Here is a 19,788-nt window from a genome sequence, read left to right on the forward strand (position 1 = left end):
TATTCCTAAAAGTATTAGTGATTTGAGAAACTTCCTCGGATTATGTTCTTATAACCACCATTTTATCAAAGACTTTTGAATCAAATCCAGACCACTCCAAGAGTTGTTAAAAGCCGATGCTAAATTTGTCTGGGGTAGTGCTCAACAAGATTCTTTCGATGTGCTGCAAACAGCTCTGACGACTGACCCTGTACTTCTTCTGTATGATGAGAGAGCACCTACAGAACTACACACAGATGCCAATAGGTATGGGACTGGTGCTGTTCTGGTGAAAATTTCGGATGGAAAAGAGAAGATTATAGCCTATGCTTCTAGGATACTTACAAAAGCCAAGAGAAACTACTCAACTACAGAAAGAGAATGTCTTGCTGTGGTATGAGCCATGTGCAAATTTTGACAGTATCTCTATGGGAGGCCATTCACAGTTGTTACAGACCATGATTCACTTTGTTGGTTGACAGGTCTTAAGGATCCAACAGGGCAACTCACCTCGTGAGCACTAAATCTTCAAGAGTATGACATTACCATAGTGTACATCAGTGGAAGAAAACACCAATATGCCGACTGTCTCTCAAGAAACCCTGTGCAAGATCATCAAGACTTTGATAAGATAGTGACTGTCTTGCTGCACTCCAGGATCTCTCTGCTGGGCAGGAGGAGGATGCCAAGATATCTCAAATTACGCTTGCCTTAAATTGGTCAGAGGATGTGAAAGGACAATTTAATGTAGTTAATGGATTACTTTGATCCATTTGGAAAGAGGTGACTACCAGTGATTCCTAAACACATGTGCATAGATGTTTTACAGAAATTCCATGACACTTCTGATGCCAGACATTTAGGATTTATTAAGACATACAATAGGATCTACAAGAGATTTTTCTGGCTAGGTTTATTTAGAGTGTTTGTCATTGTGTGTCACACTGTCAAGAGTGCCAGAGGACAACGGCAGTTCCTCAGAAACCACCTGGCTGAATAATATCAATTCCATTAGCCAAAATGCCTTTCCAGCAAGTTGGGATTGACCTCCTCAGATGATTTCCAACGTCTGCTAGTGGCAATAGATGGATTATTGTTTGCACCGATTATCTAACACGCTATGCCATTACAAAAGCCATGAAAACAGCCAAAGCATTCGAGGTAGCCACATTCATAGTGGAAGACATTGTATTAAAATGTGGTGCCCCAAGGATGTTCATTACAGATCGAGGGAAAGTATTTGAATCAAATCTTGTGACAGAGATAATGAAATGTGAAATGTACGAGACACTGATATGCACTCCAGATGAGCTGGTTACCCATTTGATTGCAGACTGATTTGTGAAATATCTAGTTGTTTTGAACAAGTTAAACAACCACAGATGCCAGTTGTTCATTAATGCAAATGCACAACATTTTCACCAACAGCACTAAAACAATATTCATCATACAGCACTTTGGGCAAGATTGTAAGAGATGGAAAAGAGCCACCATGGTACAACAACTGAGTTAGACAACTGCTGTGGAAGCAAAGGGAACTTCACAGCAAACATAAACATAGCCAAAGCCTTGCAGACTAACAAAAATTACGCGAAGCGAAATGTAGTGTGAGGAGGGCTATGCGAGAGGCGTTCAATGAATTTGAAAGTAAAGTTCTATGTACTGACTTGGCAGAAATTTTGGTCTTATGTCAAAGCGGTAGGTGGATCAAAACAAAATGTCCAGACACTCTGGGAACAAAATGGTACTGAAACAGAGGATGACAGACTAAAGGCCAAAATACTAAATGTCTTTTTCCAAAGCTGTTTCACAGAGGAAGACTGCACTGTAATTCCTTCTCTAGATTGTCGCACAGATGACAAAATGGTAGATATCGAAATAGACGACAGAGGGATAGAGAAACAATTAAAATCACTCAAAAGAGGAAAGGCCGCTGGTCCTGATGGGATACCAGTTCGATTTTACACAGAGTACGCGAAGGAACTTGCCCCCCTTCTTGCAGCGGTGGACCGTAGGTCTCTAGAAGAGTGAAGTGTTCCAAAGGATTGGAAATGGGCACAGGTCACCCCCATTTTCTAGAAGGGACATCGAACAGATATGCAGAACTATAGACCTATATCTCTAACGTCGATCAGTTGTAGAATTTTGGAACACGTATTATGTTCGAGTATAATGTCTTTTCTGGAGACTAGAAATCTACTCTGTAGGAATCAGCATGGGTTTAGAAAAAGATGGTCGTGTGAAACCCAGCTCGCGCTATTCGTCCACGAGACTCAGAGGGCTATAGACATGGGTTCACAGGTAGATGCCGTGTTTCTTGACTTCCTCAAGGCATTTGACACAGTTCCCCACAGTCGTTTAATGAACAAAGTAAGAGCATATGGACTATCAGACCAATTGTGTGATTGGATTGAGGAGTTCCTAGATAATAGAACACAGCATGTCATTCTCAATGGAGAGAAGTCTTCCGAAGTAAGAGTGATTTCAGGTGTGCCGCAGGGGAGTGTCATAGGACCGTTGCTATTCGCAATATACATAAATGACCTGGTGGATAACATCGGAAGTTCACTGAGGCTTTTTGCAGATGATGATGTGGTGTATCGAGAGGTTGCAACAATGGAAAATTGTACTGAAATGCAGGAGGATCTGCAGAGAATTGACGCATGGTGCACGGAATGGCAATTGAATCTCAATGTAGACAAGTGTAATGTGCTGCGAATACATAGAAAGATAGATCCCTTATCATTTAGCTACAAAATAGCAGGTCAGCAACTGGAAGCAGTTAATTCCAAAAATTATCTGGGAGTATGCATTAGGAGTGATTTAAAATGGAATGATCATATAAAGTTGATCGTCGGTAAAGCAGATGCCAGACTGAGATTCATTGGAAGAATCCTAAGGAAATGCAATCCGAAAACAAAGGAAGTAGGTTACAGTACGCTTGTTCGCCCACTGCTTGAATACTGCTCAGCAGTGTGGGATCTGCACCAGATAGGGTTGATAGAAGAGATAGAGAAACTCTAACGGAGAGCAGTGCGCTTCATTACAGGATCATTTAGTAATCACGAAAGCGTTACGGAGATGATAGATAAACTCCAGTGGAAGACTCTGCAGGAGAGACGCTCAGTAGCTCGGTACGGGCTTTTGTTAAAGTTTCGAGAACATACCTTCACCGAAGAGTCAAGCAGTATATTGCTCCCTCCTACATATATCTCGCGATGAGACCGTGAGGATAAAATCAGGGAGATCAGATCCCACACAGAAGCAGATCGACAATCCTTCTTTCCACGAACAATACGAGACTGGAATAGAAGGGAGAACCGAGAGAGGTACTCAGGGTACCCTCTGCCACACACCGTCAGGTGGCTTGCGGAGTATGGATGTAGATGTAGATGTAGATCTCTAAACATCACTAGCATTGAAATCTTCATGAACCACTAGTGAGGAAAATGTTAACCTATGAAATTTTTGTCACATAAAAGAGTGTTGCTTTTTATCTCCTCTAAACACTCAAAAAGTTTTTATACATAGATTTTTACAACCTGAATATACAACTCTGTATTTGGGTGCATTTAATTTAGCAATATGCCAGTTTCATAGGTCTGTGAAAAAACTATGTAGGAAAAATGGATTTAAGATTAAGTTGTCCAAATGCTTATGTGGTAGGCAGAGTATGCACTATCTGGAACTTTATGCTGCTGTCAAAAATGAAATGCTTTGCCGAGATAAGAGATACACTGACAGTGTATTGCACTTCCAAAGATTTTAATAAAGTATAGTGGAATCAAAGTCTGTCTATATCAGGCATATAGAACATAAGCCTTTTTTTTAATTTGTGCTGCTTGTAAATATTTAGTGTCATAGCATTATGAAGTTGTAGATGTTTTAAGTAAATGTTTTTAATACTGTAGAATTAGCTCAAAATGTACTATCTTATGAAGAATGCAAAAAAAAAGCAGAACAACTTATCTAGATCTACCATTCTGGAACCATAAAACTGTACAGTTTAATCTGAAGAAACAAATTTGATATCTGCACATCAGAAGTTAATAAGGTTACAACAGTACACTGTTTGCTTTTTTTTATAGGTCCAATATTTGTCAAAGTGTATATAGATTATAAATATTCCCATACAATACCTATAGATGGGCGCAAAAGAAATAAACAATTGACATGTTTTCCTCTATATATCCCAGTACAAAGTACTAACAGGAATTTTCAATTCCCAAGGCTCATACAGTTTAGGAGAATCTCAAAAGTAAAAAAAACTACTGAGTAGTTGTGGCTGTGCACTTTCCTGCCTGATGTTATTTACTCCTTCTTACAAGATTGTTGCATCAAGATACAAACCCTGCTCTGAAATTTGTATGAAAATGTTATGCATGTGATAATTGAAACTATATCATGATATTACACTAATGCCTAATAGAGTCATAATTATTATTTTTTATTTTATTACCTGACTATTATTTGGTAAATGGCCAGCTTCAGAGGCATCTCAAATAGTGTTTTTTTTATTTCTTTTTTAATAGCACAGGACAAAGACAACTGCTGGTAACATTCAAGTAATTATTCACTTACACACGCAAGGCAATCAGCAATTAATTTTTGGTGCTGTACAATTGGCTAGGGTGGTGCTTTACACCCATGGATAACAACATTAATGTCAATGAAATTCTACAATGTATGTGACGGTATTGTCAATACATAATATTCTCTTATGTTTCATCTGGTATTGCAAATGACCTTCCTTGGGGTGTTTTGCTTTACTGCTGAATGACAAAAAATGTACTTCTTATATATCAGTAGAAGAAGCTGTTTTCGTAATTTGATTGGGTATTGAAAATGAGGAGGACGGGCATTAAATGTCACTTATTGGCATTTTCTGTATTTGATTCCACTGGTGGAAATAGACAAATGAGAAATAGACAGCAGTTATGGCGAGGCACTTGCTTACTTGTTCCTACTGCCAGCTGAGGCACACTTCTAAACATCACTAAGACCACTGTTTCTGATGTGATAGTGCAGTGGAAACATGAAGGGGCATGTACAGCACAAAAGCGTACAGGCCAACCTCGTCTTTTGACTGACAGAGAGCGCCAACAGTTGAAGAGGGTAGTGATGTGTAATAGGCAGACATCTATCCAGACCATCACACAGGAATTCCAAACTGCATCAGGATGCACTGCAAGTACTATGATAGTTAGGTGGAAGGTGAGACAACTTCGCTTTCATGGTCGAGCGGCTGTTCATAAACCACACATCACACTGGTAAATGCCAAACAATGCCTCGGTTGATGTAAGGAGCATAAACATTGGATGATTGAACAGTGGAAAAATGTTGTGTAGAGTGATGAATCACGGTACACAATGTGGCGAACCAATGGCAGGGTGTGGGTATGGCGAGTGCCTGGTGAATGTCATCTGCCAGTGTGTGTAGTGCCAACAGTAAAATTCAGAGGCGGTGGTATTATGGTGTGGTTGTTTTTGTCATGGAGGGGGCTTTCAGCCCTTGTTGTTTTGCATGGCACTATCACAGCACAGGCCTACATTGATGTTTTAAGCACCTTCTTGCTTCCCACTGTTGAAGAGCAATTCGAGGATGGTGATTGCATTTTTCAACACGATCGAGCACCTGTTCATAGTGCACGGCCTATGATGGAGTGGTTAGATGACAATAGTGGGTGTTGGCAACACAGCTTAACCTTTGCTATATACCAAGTGCTTCTCCTCTCTATTTTATTGATATGTGAGGTGTTGGTGAAAAATAACAAGAGATTAATGTTTTCAGTTAATTGTGACTGTATGATATTTGTGACATTTCAGCTTCCTTGAAGGCCATGAATTTTTAATGATATTCAGTACTATCTGAGACTGTCATATATTATCAACTGATTATGAAAATTGCTGACAGCTGGAAAACTGTTTTAATTGTTTATGGCTTCACTCTTTTCATGTGCCTTCTTCTAAATTTTTGTATCCTTACATATGATAAGTACTGGAAATTTAATTTGAAAAAACAAATGTAAAAAGAATTCATATTGGTATTTTGACTACAATGAAGTACTTATGAACCACTTCTCTGTTTAGTGACATTAATTAATTTGATGCTATTTATTTTTCTTGGTATATTTAAGCTTAATCTCTTATTCTCTTCCTAAAGGCTTCCATTAATATAATTACTTCCAGTTGGTTGATTGGCTGGTTGATCAGTTGTTTGAGCATTCAGTATTCACATTTCCAGCACCTTTCCTTTAGTGTAAAAATTACAATATCTTTTTTTTACTACACTTGAAGCAAGCCACAAGACAAAATTCTACTCAATTGATAATGCAATAAAAATGTAACAGTATTTAAAATTGTTTCTGCTGAACATGTGGATCACTGCCCATCAACCAAATAAAGATATAAGGCATAACTAAATACACATATGCTTATGGCTTATTGTTCATGCAACCTTCTGCAGCACAATGAAATCTCCTACTTAATAGCTTAGGGAGAAGTTATGATAATACACAAAAGCTTAAAATGTCATTTCACGCTCATCCTGCAGTGGCAAGCAAGTTCTCATTTATGTCAAGGTGTGCTCTACTGCCAGCATATAAGTAAAACTCGTTAAAATATGTTTCACTGTATTAGTACATCACAAGTTTAACCAACATAGACAATCATGAATATGCAAGTATGTTAAAACAACTTCATCTCTTATTATTGCTGGATGGAGACAGCTGTTTGTATTGACGCCGACTTCAAATGTCACAGCTTATTATTAGTTATAAGCAATAAGTGTTTTCCCATTGGCTCATGAACATATAGATCAACAACACAGTAATGGTTTGCAGGGGGATGGCACACTATATTTTGGTCAGTTCCCCAAAAGTTTCCTTGTTCATTCCATCTATTTTACTTCTCTCGATTCCAACATGGGAGGTATGCAGCAGAATGTCACTATCTTATCTTGATACTGCAACTGGTAAAGAGTATCCCAAATGCTCCAGAGCCTCTTTTGCTGCAGATATTCCAGGGCTGCAGGACATCATGACATTCAGCATAAAAAATAGCAAATTCAGGAGATGTGGTCAGTGAATACAATTGTACATCACACGCAATTCACCTGCTTCGACTCGCTTTTGTGTCTCCAATTTCAAAATCATAGTTTTATTTTATAATCTCACAAAATTTGAATTTAAAACTACGATTTGAAGTCAGGGCTTACACTACTGCTTTACATTAAAAAAACTTCTAGTCCTTTCTAAAAGTCAGGGCAGAGGCCTACTCTTACACTGAGGTAAAATCTTTATGTCTGCTAAATTGTATTAGGTGCTGTTTCATTAGAAAATGAATGGTCTTGTGGGTTTAGGGAATCATGCATATAAGTATTCAATACGCAGATGGGCAACTGATGTTATTGGACGATGGAGTGATGTCTGTACTTGCATGCATTATAAGGAGCTGCTGGAAATTGGATAAAGCTTTTTTTCCCAGCTTCAGCACATATGCCATGTATGAAGCTTGTTCTGTACAACCATGCAGTCAACCTAATGCCCTAATGATAGACTGCACGACATCTTAATATACGAAGTTCACGCAAATCCATGTACAGTACATCAATATTTATGGCAGAACAGAATGAAGTTTCTATAAAACTGTTGCCACTCTCCCCCTCCTCCTTTTGCCTCCCGCCATCAGTAAATTTTGACACTAAGCATTTCAGTGTGTGAAGTGGATTCACTGATCTTGCTTTAAGGTATCTCAAATGTGGCAGCCAATACACCTGTTGTCTGGGTTAAGACGCAGGAACTCACCAAATTCTTAAAAGATACAGGAGTCCTCTTATCGGCAAGTCAGGTATGGAAAAAAGCATTGTGTGAATGATTAAAATAGATGCCCACAAGTCAGTCTGCAGAAATCTTGAACCCAGTATTCTCCACCCATTTACCCAACTTTTTTGAGCATCAGTTGAAGCTGGTGACATGTGGCTGAATCACTAAAGAACAAAGAGAAAAATAAAGAAATTGCTCACTTGCAAAGAACACTCAACAGGACTTTATATCCAAATGATATACTATTAAACGGTTAACACTTCCAATTCTTCCCTGGGAAGACACCATTCTTTTGAATAAAATGATAAAGTGCTTCTTTGTATATAAAATGTGAATTAGTAGGAAGAATGCTAGGTTCTATCCTGATTGTCTGAACTTATTAATTTGCAGTGCCATCTGCCTGTCTCTGATTGCACAGTGACATTTGCAGTTCCACTAGCTTACAGGCTCCCTGCTTTCCTTTCACGAGGCCTTTAGGACAGATGTACCAGCAGTGGTGTGACGTAGTTCAGCCACTCCTGGATGCTGCCTTCATGTACAAATATCACTAGATGGATGTGCAGTGTTCAGCTTGCTCTGCTGACCAATGTTGTAAGATTCCTTTTAGGACAGCTCTTTCCACAAGGTGTAACTAGACTGGGAATTATTTCCCCGAATGTAAATAGGTACTAGCTTCCTGGCAATCAGTGCCTGCAAGAGCAGACAAGTGAACTGAAAGACAGCAATAGCTGAAAAGGGCCCTGTCACTCAGCCGATAACCATGTTGGCAAGCTAAAGTGTGCCATTTGGCCTAGGCAGAGTGATGTTCTCAAATTCTTGGCACGTGGAGCACGCATAATGGGAGGAGTCAGGGGGGAGGGGGTGGGGTGGGGGGGGGGGGGGGGGGGGGGCAAACAGTATGTTGGGTATTAAAATCCTCAAGGAGAAGAAATTCCCAAGGAAGTACCTTAGTGTTCTATAAATGAAACAGTAAAAAGCCACCTCTCTGACATTTGAAACACCTCATTAAATTTGGTATACATTATTGAACCTCAAAAGGCATATATGTATTTAGATATATGTCATCTTTGTGTATTCCCATAATGGACGTATGTTGTTTTAAGACAAATTCTGCTGTTTTCTCCAAAATGCCAGTTACTTCCTTTTCCCTCCTCACAACTACTCTTCTTGTGACTCTTTCAGATCTACATTGTGATATCACAACACTCTTATAGAACTAGAAAGTTCTGAGCAGTTATAAAACAATGAAAGTGTCACTAGCTTTATTTATTTTTAATGATGTAGTCTTTATCAGAAGAGTGTCACTACCCACTCTTTTCACATCTTTCAGCATACTTGCTATTACTTCATCACTGCTTCTCTCTTCACATCCACTTTCTACCTAAAGCCTATTTTGTATAAAAAGATGAATTTTATTTTGGAACTTCAACATGTTAGTACAACTGAGAAAGAACAGGCAGACCTGTAGAACCATGAAAAGATCACCCAAAGAAAATTTATAATGCCAGGATATATGCAGAGTGATAACTCAAAAATGAATATCTGTGTTATGGTAAGTGTCAGTGCAGTATCTGAACTTTTACTGAATAACAGTATTCAGATAAAAATACTGTTGTATAAAAAATAGCACACATACCTTGCTTCTCCAAATTCCAGGACGTTTGTTATGATACAATTTTGCATACATATAAAGATCTGCAGAGCTTTCAAATTTAAGTTGTTTGAACATAGTCATCAAGCAACAGAAGGTAGCAGCCTCTGTTCCTCCATACCTGAGAGAAACCAGAAACAATATATTCTTTTATTTCTTTGGAGCATAGTCATATATTTTTACATATTTTGAAATGATTTAAATATTACATTACAATTTCTACCCAGGCATATTTTACATCCTGATTTGTATTGTTGACTACTAAAACTTTTTGCCTATCTTCATCAATTTTTAATTGTTTAATTCCCTTTTTTCTCATTTGGAATTTCAAATGGCATTTAATTTTTATGTCAGTTTTGAGACACCACAGAGACAAAGTAAGCTATAGAACTGCAGAAAAGGTGAAATTACAGTATTCTATTACATTAAAGAAAACAAGTAACAGAGAGACACTGCCTTGAAAAAACTGGTTATATTTCAACATTAAAGGAGATTTATCTACTGCACCACAGAAATTATTGAGTAATAAAGCACAGTGTTATAATGGTTGCATACCTGTCAACAATAACAACAGGTCCATTCTGAAATCGCAAATGCAGTTCCTGTACCAGCATGATAAGTTGAAAAACTGTACTGACTGGACTGCAGTTATGAGGCCAATTTGGACACTGAATAATTCGTGTTGTAAGTTCATAGTCATCTTGGAGTGACTGTAGTACAACATTCATTGTCATACAGGTCTCATTTTCTGCAGTGTCCACATACTTCACTTTGAAATTTTCACAATCAATTTCTTCATTTTCTATAGGCCAGAAAATTCCAAAGTCCTAGAACCAACAGAGATGGAGGAAGAAACAGTTAATAACACTCATTCTCACTACTGCAGGTAAAAAAAGAAACAGTTTTTAAAATGTTGCATTTACTTTTAGTCACAGTGCTTGAGCAGATTAAATATTGTGAAATTACTGAAATGCATTGACACTAGAACAAGATTGTTCTGATAGAAATACACATCATAAAATGTTTATCAACATCCTACTTTAGAATAGTTTCATCTCCTTTTTGATAGCCTTTCCAACTAAATCATCTTTTATCTTCATTACTTTTCATCCACACTTACATTTGCTCTTCAAAAGCTATGTTCCAGTGGTTGGAGGAGGACAAATAACACAGCAAAGTTATTTTCATACCTTTCTTCTCATTTACAGATAGTATGAGTAAATGATTGTCAGTATGCATCGGTACAAAACTAAATTTCTTTAAATTTATTGTTATAGTATAGATAAGTTTTGGAAATACCTAGGACAAACTATTTCTGAAATAGGTTCTTCATCTTCCACAAATTTGATATGGAATCAAACTGGTATCCCATCAGGTCTAGTGGTCTTTCCTCTATTGGTTATAGTCCATCATTTTTCAGTTGCATTCAGCACTTATTTCTCTATTATTTTTGCATCCCTTTGATGAAGGGAGGTACAAGCTGTGGTATGATGCTCTTGGGTGAAGCAATCTGAGAAGATACACTTACTGAACTATAGGCAATAAAATCATCATAACTTTTGAACAGTTTGATGATGATGATGATATTTGGTGTGTGGGGCACTCAACTGCACAGTTAACAGTGCTCATAGATATTCCCAACCTTTGCACAGCCCAATCTTGCCACTTTCATGAATGATGATGAAATGATGAGGACAACACAAACATCCAGTCATCTTGAGGCAGGTGAAAATCCCTGACCCTGCCAGGAATCAAACCTGGGACCCCCTGCTCTGGAAGCAAGAATGTGACTGTGAGACCACAAGCTGCGGTCCTGAACAGTTTGCAATAGGATGTTCAAACTGCACGGTTGGCTGCAGGGCATGACAGGAATTAGTATGGTTTGGTTTAGTGACAAAGCCCACTTTCATTTGGAGGGGTTTGTCAAACAAGAAAATTGGCACAACTTGTACATCTGGGGGGCTGAGAATCCACATTTCTCGATGAAAAAGTCTCTTCACCCTCAATGGGAAATTGTGTGGTGTGCAATGTCCAGTCATGGAAAAATCAGTGCGATATTTCTTGACAACACAGTGATTACCGAACGGTATGTGAAGGTTTTGAAAGAAGGTGTACAAAAATATTCCCAAAACCGCTGAGCTGAAACCAGCCATTCAAGAGGTCATTGACAGTATTGATGTTCTGACACTTCAGCTGGTCATGCAGAATTTCACTATTTGTCTGGGATCTGTACCAGATATGATTTACGGAGGAAATAGAGAAGATGCAAAGAAAAGCAGCAAGTTTCATTACAGGTTCATTTAGTAACCACTAAAGTGACACACAAATTCTCAGCCAACTCCAACAGCAGACATTGCGAGGGAGGTGTTCTTTGTCATGGTGTGGATTACTGCTGAAGTTTCAAGAGTGCACATTCCTAGAAGAGTCATCCAGTATACAGGGTCAACATCAATAAAATGAGTAAACTGCAGGGACAGACTTATGATTGAAAATGGAGGAAAAAAGGTCCTATGAACATGTGTCCAGAAATGCATCATTGCCACAGTAGATGGCGCTGACATATGGAAGCTCCTCTGACCACATGCCGCGTGTTCCTTGTGTATTGCAGACTGTTTGATTGACACAGTGCACTATAAGCAGCAAAATGGTCTGGTATTCATCTTAGTAACAAGCTAAGATGGTGATTGTGCATGGCCTTGCAGATGGAAATGGTCAAGAGCCAGTACGGCTGTACCACAACAAGTACACGCACAGATATCAACCATGTCACACAACATTTCAAGCCCTTTTTGGGAATATGTGTCATCATAAGTCCTTCCAGACAGGTGAATGTGCAGGGAGGTGGCAGACTGTGTGTACACCAGATTTGGAGGACTGGGTTCTACAGGATATTCAGAAGAATGCTAGTACATGCTCTACGCAAGTGGCCTGCCAACATAGTGTCAGCCAAATTACAACTACATACACTCCTGGAAATGGAAAAAAGAACACATTGACACCGGTGTGTCAGACCCACAATACTTGCTCCGGACATTGCGAGAGGGCTGTACAAGCAATGACCACACGCACGGCACAGCGGACACACCAGGAACAGCGGTGTTGGCCGTCGAATGGCGCTAGCTGCGCAGCATTTGTGCACCGCCGCCGTCAGCGTCAGCCAGTTTGCCGTGGCATACGGAGCTCCATCGCAGTCTTTAACACTGGTAGCATGCTGCGACAGCATGGACGTGAACCGTATGTGCAGTTGACGGACTTTGAGTGAGTGTGTATAGTGGGCATGCGGGAGGCCGGGTGGACGTACCGCCGAACTGCTCAACACGTGGGGCGTGAGGTCTCCACAGTACATCGATGTTGTCGCCAGTGGTCGGCGGAAGGTGCACGTGCCCGTTGACCTGGGACCGGACCGCAGCGACGCTTGGATGCACGCCAAGACCGTAGCATCCTACGCAGTGCCGTAGGGGACCGCACCGCCACTTCCCGGCAAATTAGGGACACTGTTGCTCCTGGGGTATCGGCGAGGACCATTTGCAACCACCTCCATGAAGCTGGGCTACGGTCCCGCACACCGTTAGGCCGTCTTCCGCTCACGCCCCAACATCGTGCAGCCTGCCTCCAGTGGTGTCGCGACAGGCGTGAATGGAGGGACGAATGGAGACGTGTCGTCTTCAGCGATGAGAGTCGCTTCTGCCTTGGTGCCAATGATGGTCATATGCGTGTTTGGCGCCATGCAGGTGAGTGCCACAATCAGGACTGCATACGACCGAGGCACACAGGGCCAACACCCGGCATCATGGTGTGGGGAGCGATCTCCTACACTGGCCGTACACCTCTGGTTATCGTCGAGGGGACACTGAATAGTGCACGGTACATCCAAACCGTCATCGAACCCATCGTTCTACCATTCCTAGACCGGCAAGGGAACTTGCTGTTCCAACAGGACAATGCACGTCCGCATGTATCCCGTGCCACCCAACGTGCTCTAGAAGGTGTAAGTCAACTACCCTGGCCAGCAAGATCTCCGGATCTGTCCCCCATTGAGTATGTTTGGGACTGGATGAAGCGTCGTCTCACGCGGTCTGCACGTCCAGCACGAACGCTGGTCCAACTGAGGCGCCAGGTGGAAATGGCATGGCAAGCCGTTCCACAGGACTACATCCAGCATCTCTACGATCGTCTCCATGGGAGAATAGCAGCCTGCATTGCTGCAAAAGGTGGATATACACTGTACTAGTGCCGACATTGTGCATGCTCTGTTGCCTGTGTCTATGTGCCTGTGGTTCTGTCAGTGTGATCATGTGATGTATCTGACCCCAGGAATGTGTCAATAAAGTTTCCCCTTCCTGGGACAATGAATTCACGGTGTTCTTATTTCAATTTCCAGGAGTGTATATCCTGCATGACAACTACTACTATCCCTATCATCTGCAAATAGTGCAAGGATTATCAGGAGCGGATTTCCCTCTACGGGAAGCACTTTTTCGACAGTTTGTTCACCAGACCATCACAATTATGGGCTTTGTGTCATCAGTCCTCTTTACCGACAAAGCAACCTTTACCAGAACTGGCATCATAAATGTGCATAATTGTGATCTTTGGACTACAGACACAGCACATGATCAGAAAAACTTTCAATTGACAGTGCCTTCTACTCTAGCAATGATGCATTTCTGGACACATGTTAATTGGACCTTTTTCCCTCCATTTTATTAATGTTCACCCTGTATTGTTTCACAAAAAGACCATGAGAATAAAATTAGATAGATTCCAATCCACACAGAGGCTTACCAACAATCATTCTTCTTGTGAACCATTCATGACTGGAACAGGAAAAGGGGGGAGTGAGACTGATACACAAAGCACTGCCTACTACACACTGTTAAGTGGCTTGCAGATTATAGAAGTAACTGAATAGATTAAAAAAAAAAAAACTACTCCCCAAGTGGTGACAGGAGAAAACACATATGAAGGTTAAAGAAATGTGCAAGCTTTTGAAGCCAGTGGCTCCTTCTTCTGGCAGAAAGGTTTAAGGAGAAGGAAGAGGGATGAAGGAAAAGGACTGCCAAGGTTCAAATGGTTGAAATGGCTCTGAGCACCATGGGACTCAACTTCTGAGGTCATCAGTCGCCTAGAACTTAGAACTACTTAAACCTAACTAACCTAAGGACATCACACACATCCATGCCTGAGGCAGGATTCAAACCTGCGACCATAGCGGTCGCTCGTTTCCAGACTGTAGCGCCTAGAACCACATGGACTGGTAAGGTTTAGCAAAGAGGGCGATTCAGAAAAGTCGCCGAGAATCCCAAGTCAGGCGAGACTTAATGGGTAGGAGGTAAAAATCTTTTAATTTTGAATAATTGTGAGATCTGAAAGATTGTGGAGTTCTAGATAGCGTTTCATACCTGTAAAAGACAATTACAGCAATTCCGGAATTTTTCAGTGTGAGCTTTGGCTTCATTTCAAAGAATTAAAATTCCATATGACATGCTGTGCAAATGAAACTGAGAAGTAAAGGAGTTGTGCCATATAGTTCCTGACCACCATACTATGTACCAAATGCCCTATGTCAAATCTCAAATCTCTCTGCAGTTTTGCAAGAAATGGAGTATGCCACTTAAAATGCTAATTTATTTATATGATTGAGAACAAAACTCTGATGATCTTTGGTACTATTCCAGAGGAGTAGGCTGCCATCAGATTTTGTCATTCACTCCTCCAATCTCAGTGTCTGTAACACTACAGAAATGACATTTTCTTCTGTGTTCTCAATGTCATGATTTCATCACTTATCTGCATCCCTCATTATACATCAGTGTTCCCTTTGTTTCTACTTGGAGAAATGTTTTTGAGTAATTTTACTTTGCACTGTTGCTAGTTGTCTGTTTTATCCTTGCTGAATAAACTAGCCATTTGCTGCAGTTTGGTAGAATTTCAAATGGTTTCTCTTTAAGTATTTTTCAAGGTCTATCAATTATTACACTTTTGTGTGAACATTGTCAAAGTTATCATATGACATATGTATCAAAGATAGAAATTATCATACTTCCAACAAACATTAAATTGTCCAGACCTGTTCATTTGACATGTAACAAAGGGAAGGTAGCTTTGTATGCCATATAAGTGAAGGTGAAAAGGAGTTAAATTTCAAATCAATTTTGTGCATACAGTGAGCTTATTTCTGCTTGTGGTATTGCAGACTTTCTGTATGGCTAACATTACCTTTTACATTCCTTGTATCTTAATAAGACTGGGAAAGGACAAAGGAAGGAATGAGGGATGAAGAAAAGAAAAAAATAGTTACAATTTAATGTAATCAGCCTGAAGATTGTAAGATGACTTAACTGGATGTTAATATATACGTGAATTTTTTTAAAAAAAAATTATCCCTAATCAGTTACTTTTATTTCCACATTTCTAAAAACTTTGCAAAATTCTGCTACAAATTTACAACTTGGAGGTCAGTAATTACAGTGTTACATGTCACATGGCATTGTTTCACTACAAGCCAGTTACTCTTTGAAGATATTCACTGCATTCATCAATGTACTGTTAAAAAAGTTTGGTTTCATTTGAGCACATCTCACACACAAATATATAATAAATAATTGTTTACTGGAAGCTTACTAAGTGGCATTGCTCTGCAGAAGAAGTATAATAAGAAAAAACATTCATGAACCTCACAATACATGCTAATCTGCCTCTAATATTATGAATGTACTTTACTGGATTACTCAGAAACAAAGTTTTTTTTTTAATTTTTACCTGTCCATCTATATAAGACAACATTACAATAGTTTGTGCATTGTGATCCCAAACCATCTGCCAGAAGTCGTGAACTGTATGAGGCATTGGATGCTGAGTAATGATAAATTCATGCAGTTTATGAAAACCTGGAAAGAAATTGCATGTTCAGATAATTATAGGTTTTTCATGAACAATCTCTTACAGTTTTTTAAAGTATACTACAAAATAATAGCAAATAATAATAACATTATTGGAAAATAAATTAATACTTTCAGTGCAGTAAGAAATATTCAACATCTGTGGAGTAACTTTCATTGTAGGTTACATCTCATTCCTGTTGCAGCTTCCAAACAAACAACTTTATATCATAGCTGAACAAAAGTTCCATGGAATTATTGATTACAACACAGTTACACAGTTATTAATTACATCAAGCATCAATGGGAAGAAAACTGAAAGATAAGAAAGCCTTGAAGATAGATACAGAGAAATTCAACTTAATAAGTCAATAGGAAAGGATAGGATGATGATGATAATGATGTTAATTCATTCATAAATTTTCAAAATGGAAAAAAGTGGGGAAAACATTATGCAACTTCTACAGTCTTACCCTGAATCCATGTAGCATTAACGTAATCACTGCCATCGACGCCTGGTTTTGGTGTCAGGTGTACTCTTGAACTTTCAATTGGTAAAATACAGCTTCTGTTTTTAAAATGGTTGCATGGTTTATTCGCAGAAACTAAGTTGAAATCTTTGGGTTGAAACGATGTGATAAGCTGTAAAAAATAAACAATGTATGATGGTAAAGTCAATGTGCTACAGTTACAATAACCATTATCTTAAAAGTTTTTAATATTATGACTGAAAGCCATGCCAGTTGGTAGCATAGAAAATAATAAGGAATGAATTTAAGAAAAAACACATACAGGAGTACATAAAAATAATTAATTTACAGCAGCTTCAGGGTAAGCTCTCTTCTACAGGGTAAGCACTCCTGGTTTAATAAAGAATACAGAGAAATGGATACACAAAAGTTAATAAACATACATGTCTTTGCAATGGGACATACATTATTATTTGTGAAATTAGTGCTAACTTCTGGTTAGGAGAAACAAGCTACCACTGTTTGAGAACACCATTTGCAGTCAATTAATGGGAGCAGTGGAATAAAATACCAAGAGTACAAATTCAGAGTAATTTATGGCAGGAAAACCACATAAAACTTGTTGCAACAAGAAGAATCAAACAGAAATGAAATGCTATCACAAAGTAGATATCTTACAAAACTTTGTTTGACGAATTCTTCAGTGTTGTATTTCAGCTTGTGACCCTTCCCATGAAGAAATTATTGTAGAAAAACTGAAAATTCAAAGAACAACTCTGTATTTAATCAGAAGTTCATTTAGTCAGGATAAGGGCATCACAGATCCATTCAATCATCACCTGCGGCAGTGAAGTTACCAAACATGTTAATTTTTCTTATGAGTCTCTCACTAAGTAGCCATTATGGTAAAATCAGACATTCAAGTGAATTCAAAGTTTGTGAATTGTTGTTCTTCTTACATACAGTTTGTGAGTGGAAGAAGAGAGATGAAAATGATAATGATATATAAGGTGCCTTCAGCCACGAACCATAAGGTGAGCTGCAGAATATACATTTATGAGCCAAAACATTATGGCAACTTACTTAAAAGCATGTTGATCTACTTCTAGAATGCAATTCAGCAGTGACTCTGAATGCCATGGATTTTACAAGTATTTGATAGGTTTCCAGAGGTTTGTGGCGCAGGTGCCTATGCACAGGTCATACACTTCCCATAATTTACAGACGGTTGTTTTATGGGTGCTGAATTGGAACCCGGTATCATCCCAGTTGAGTTTCATCAGATTCAGATAAGCCAAATTTGATGGCCAAGACATCAATGTGAGTTAACTAACATACTCCTCAAACCATTGCAGCACAATTCTGGCCTTGTGACATGGACAGTTATCCTACTGGGAGATGCCATCACTGTTGAGGAAGGCATCAAGCATAAGGGGTTACAGGTGTTCCCTAATAATATTCACATAGCCCACAGCTGTAATGGAGCTTTCAATTACTATTGCAGGTCCCATGGAGGCCCAGGTGAATGTCCCCCATAACATAATACTGCTCCCACTGGCCTGCGGCCGTGTTGCACTGTATGTTTCAAGTGGCCGGTTGCCTGAATGATAACTTATCTGGTCATGACCACTGACCTGGTTTAATAACAAATGGGAGTCATCTGACCAGCTCACATGATTCCATTGATCTGCGGTCCAGTCTCAATGAGACTGTGCCCACTGTAATCATAATTTATGATGTTGTCGTGTCAACATGGGAACACACAGGGATTCTCTGCTGCAGAACACCATGTTCAATGCTGTGCAGTGAATGGTGCACTAGAAAACACTTGTGCTTGTGTCAGCACCATACTCTGTCATCAGATGTGCCACAGATCACCATCTATCCAGCTTCAGAGAGCAGGCAAGCCTCAAAACCCTATGTTCTGTGATGAGGTACACACGTCCAACTTCTTGTCACGTACTTGTGGTTTCAGCATGCTCCAACTGCTTTCCATAGATGCTCACAACAGTAGCATGCAAACAGCTGACCAGTTTCACTGTTTCTGAGATGCTCACTCCCAAGCACTGGGCCACAACAATCTGGCTTTTTTCAAAATTGCTTAAGTTGGCAGATTTCTGCATTTTGCCACTTATTGTTGCTAGAATGGTTGCCCAATCATCTCGCTCCACTCATATACTTCTCTTAACATGTCATGTGCCCTCAGTGCCACCAGGCAGCATACAACCTCACAGTGGGCAGTGGTCATTGTATTTTGGCTCATCAGTGTAAGTATACATGCAGATGCAGATCTATGAGTAGCTTATACATGAAACCTTGAAAAATTCCACAGTCAGATCTGGATAAAGATCTTTCATTAAATGTTGAAAAGGTGTGGCTATGTGTAATGGTAATAAGTGGATAACTCCTTCAAGACCATTTCAAAACAGCTGGAAATTTTTGAATTCTTTGCAAGTTTGTTTGTAATGTTTGTATATTCTGCAATACTCAATGTTTGTTTGAACAGTATCACTCTCCATTCAAGAGTTGAGTTCTCTTCTATCCATATGTTGGTGTTTGTAAAAATGTGCTTTCAGGCCTAAGTGTTGTACTTCACTGACAACTTAGCTTTCAGATTTGGACTTGATTCCAGTTATGACATGACGACGTTTGGTGGAGACACCATGTACTTCAAAATATGTATACACTGCGGCTCCACTTAGGAAACATAAAATCTAAATGAGCATAAATCATTCTCAAGATCCACATGTTCAGGAAACCAAAGGGTATAAACAGCAACAGGACAGCTACACATTAGGCATCCAGAAGCTCATTAGCTGGGACCAAATGTAGACTGACTTGGAGAAGACATTAGGTGACAATTGGAAGCAAGTCACCTTAACAAAAGAACAACTGAAAAATGGGGCCCATAGTCATGGGGAAATGACAGCGTCATACATACAAAATGTTTTTGCCCTGTGCCACATTTTGAATCTGAATACAAC

At 39.5% G+C, this 19,788-nt stretch overlaps 1 protein-coding gene across 2 annotated transcripts in view; it reads right to left on the reverse strand.

The window, feature by feature from the left end:
- Nucleotides 1–19,788, reverse strand: part of LOC126299298 (tyrosine-protein phosphatase 99A) — a 476,034-nt gene that overhangs the window by 10,104 nt on the left and 446,142 nt on the right. For both annotated transcript variants that reach the window (XM_049991093.1, XM_049991092.1), the window contains 4 exons: nucleotides 16,808–16,976; nucleotides 16,216–16,343; nucleotides 10,009–10,280; nucleotides 9,439–9,574 (listed from right to left, as the gene is read on the reverse strand). In XM_049991093.1, coding sequence (XP_049847050.1) covers nucleotides 9,439–9,574; nucleotides 10,009–10,280; nucleotides 16,216–16,343; nucleotides 16,808–16,976 — 705 coding nt within the window. The remainder of the gene's footprint in view (nucleotides 1–9,438; nucleotides 9,575–10,008; nucleotides 10,281–16,215; nucleotides 16,344–16,807; nucleotides 16,977–19,788) is intronic.

The sequence above is a fragment of the Schistocerca gregaria genome, chromosome X (genome assembly GCF_023897955.1).
Source record: "Schistocerca gregaria isolate iqSchGreg1 chromosome X, iqSchGreg1.2, whole genome shotgun sequence".
In the NCBI taxonomy this organism is placed as follows: domain Eukaryota; kingdom Metazoa; phylum Arthropoda; class Insecta; order Orthoptera; family Acrididae; genus Schistocerca; species Schistocerca gregaria.